Raw genomic sequence first — 2,946 nt, forward strand, 5'->3', positions numbered from 1 at the left:
AAAGATTTAAGTATACCTATAATAACTTGGAATGTAAATTTACTATTTCACAGTAAATTTTTATGAAATATAAATACAAATCAAATATTTCTAATAAAAATTTAGTGTTATAATTGAAATGTGGAAAATTTAAACTGGTTATGAAGACTTAATACTAAAACAGATCACGTAAAATAGCTCATTAATAATTTTTCCCTGATCATATTTCAAAGTTATATTTGAGATTCACTGGTTTAAATATATTATTGAAATTAATTTCCCTTTTTTTTTCTACTTTCTTTTCTCTTTTATGAGCCTAATATTATGAACATATTTTTTTTTTAATGTAGCTACTGAAAAACCTTAAAGTATATATGTGGCACACATTCTATTTCTACTGAATAGTACTGTCCTAAAGCTTGTATCTAAATGCAGAAGATATATCATTATGATACATTAATTTGAATATTTCAAACATCTCCTGACCTTTTCACTTGATTGTCTTCTTTTCTTTAGTTGAATAAAATCTGTTTCCACCCTTTCTGCCAGCTCTAGTTTCCTCTTGTTTCTTTTAAATGCAGCTAAACTGAATCCTATAAAATAAAATAAAATAAAAGACATTAAATATAACATTTAAGAAATACTAGGGCAATGAGTCAAATAAGATATCTGAAGAGCCTTCCCAGAAGAAAATCCTTAAGAATGTTAAATTAAGGTTTAAAAAGTATTTTCAAGGTATACAGGGATAGCAGGAAAATAAGAGATATAAACTAAGTTTTTAAAATTAAGAAAAAGGTCAAACCCAGAGAAACAAAGGAGTCCTGAAGGTAGACACTACCCTCTCAGTATCTGTTGATGCATGCCTCCTCCAACTGTGGTTTTAAAGGTCTCTGCGCATAGGAGGTAAGAGATGAAACTTAGGCACAATGCAGTATGAGAAAACACACTGGAGATTATCCACAAAGAAAGGAGAAAGTCTCAAAGGTTGATATGCCCAGTGAATAGAAGAATGAGAAAAAAAGTCACCAGGCACCAAAACATAAGAAAAAGTAAATAAAACATTTTTTAAACCAGAAAACTTGCAAGTCTCAGTTTTGGTTCTAGATGTAAAGAGGAAACATCTCCCTAGAAATTTCATGACTAATGAGGGCATTTAGATAGGCTTCGAGTAGAATTCTTACTACCTGTGAGACCCCAGGGTAAAAAAGTGATCTCAGTGTGACAGTGCTTCAAAGGGCCTCCAAACACAAATGCAAATACTCCCTAGAAAAACAAACTGGCCTTAACTTATCCAGACCTCAAAGAACCCCTATGTTTCAATCAACATGTGCTCATAGTTTTAAAAGAAAAATTCACAAAACAAGTAAGAGATAAATTATCAAGAATAAAAGCCAGCCAAATATCAGAAAGCATAATCTGAACCGCAAAAATCTCAGATACGATTTAATCAGATAAGAATATAACATATGATTATCAGATAAGAATCAGATAAGAATATAACATATGTTTATCCTCAGAGAAATAAAAGAAATATATCAAAAATAGGATTAAGCAGCAAGATGATAAACTGACCAGGCTGAATTGAAGAATAAATAGAGCTTCAATCCACCAATAAATAAAATAATCAAAATTTTAAAACTTGATATACAAATCTTAACAGCCAATTAGATCCAGCTGATAAGAGAAATTACAAACTGGAACATAACACTGACAAAGTTACTGAGTAAAGTTTTCTGAAAATGGCAGACTAAGTCATTCAGAGTAATTATCCATGGAATATTCCTAAAAATGTTGGGTAAAATATTTAAAATACCACCTTAAAAGCACTCAAAACTTTACAAGTACTAAGCTAAATTCTTGGGTAAACTGTGGATTACTGCACTGTGAACATTTGCCAACACTAGCACACTTGCATTTGACTAAATGGCATCAAGGAGAGGGATACATCAGGCCCAGAGCCCATTAAGAGTAGAGAGCTTTATAGGAGACACTCCCCACAATAAACTGGGAATTTAAAGGGCTAATTCTCTTAGAGTAAAGCTAATCCATAACTAAGTCCATTACTCCCTCTATCTCAAAAGCAAATGCATGCAGTCAATATTGTCCCAGATTATAGCAGAGCATGAGACTGAGAGAAGATTGTGGGAGAAAACAGGGAGAAGGCAGAGAAAAAGAAATAACAAAGTATTCGAAAAAGGTGGGGAAAGAAAACTATCTCTGAGAAACTTTTGGTCTCATGGGGCCCTTGCATAGATTTGCAAATATACACACTGTACAATCCCAGAAGGAAAAGAGAGAAGGAGAAGATGGTTAACTTGAAGAAATAATAACTGAAAACTTGCCAACTTTGATGAAAGATATGAACACCCAAGACATAAAAACCCAAGAAGCTCAAGGAACTCCAAGTAGGAAAACTGGGAGATCCATACCAAGGCACATTACAATCAAATTGTCAAAGACCAAAGACAAAGAGAGCATCTTGAAAAGCAGATTATCACCTACTAGGGATCCCCAATAAAATTATAAGCAGATTTCTCATCAGAAACTTTGGAAGCCAGAAACAGTGGGTTGATATATTCAAAGTGCTGAAACAACAAAAGCATCAACCAAGAACCCTGGCTGTGGCCAAACGGTCCTTCAAAAATGAGGGGCAAATTAAAATACTCTCAGATAAACAAAAACTGAGACAGTTCTTTTTTACTGGACCTACCCTGCAAGAAATGCTAAAGGAAATCCTTCCAGTTAAAATAAAAGAACCTGGCCGGGCGCGGTGGCTCAAGCCTGTAATCCCAGCACTTTGGGAGGCCAAGACGGGCGGATCACGAGGTCAGGAGATCGAGACCATCCTGGCTAACAGGGTGAAACCCCGTCTCTACTAAAATACAAAAAACGGCCCGGGCGAGGTGGTAGGCGCCTGTAGTCCCAGCTACTCCAGGAGGCTGAGGCAGGAGAATGGCGTTAACTCGG

The 2,946-nt window shown here is 35.0% G+C and overlaps 1 protein-coding gene across 1 annotated transcript in view; it reads right to left on the minus strand.

Annotated features, from left to right (window-relative positions):
• The window catches only part of TASP1 (taspase 1), a 266,491-nt gene that overhangs the window by 179,223 nt on the left and 84,322 nt on the right, over positions 1 to 2,946 (minus strand). Inside the window, exon 9 of the mRNA XM_017869316.1 lies at positions 466 to 572. Within this exon, the coding sequence (XP_017724805.1) occupies positions 466 to 572 (107 nt within the window). The remainder of the gene's footprint in view (positions 1 to 465; positions 573 to 2,946) is intronic.

The sequence above is a fragment of the Rhinopithecus bieti genome, unplaced genomic scaffold (assembly GCF_001698545.2).
Source record: "Rhinopithecus bieti isolate Rb0 unplaced genomic scaffold, ASM169854v2 scaffold_8, whole genome shotgun sequence".
Taxonomy (NCBI): domain Eukaryota; kingdom Metazoa; phylum Chordata; class Mammalia; order Primates; family Cercopithecidae; genus Rhinopithecus; species Rhinopithecus bieti.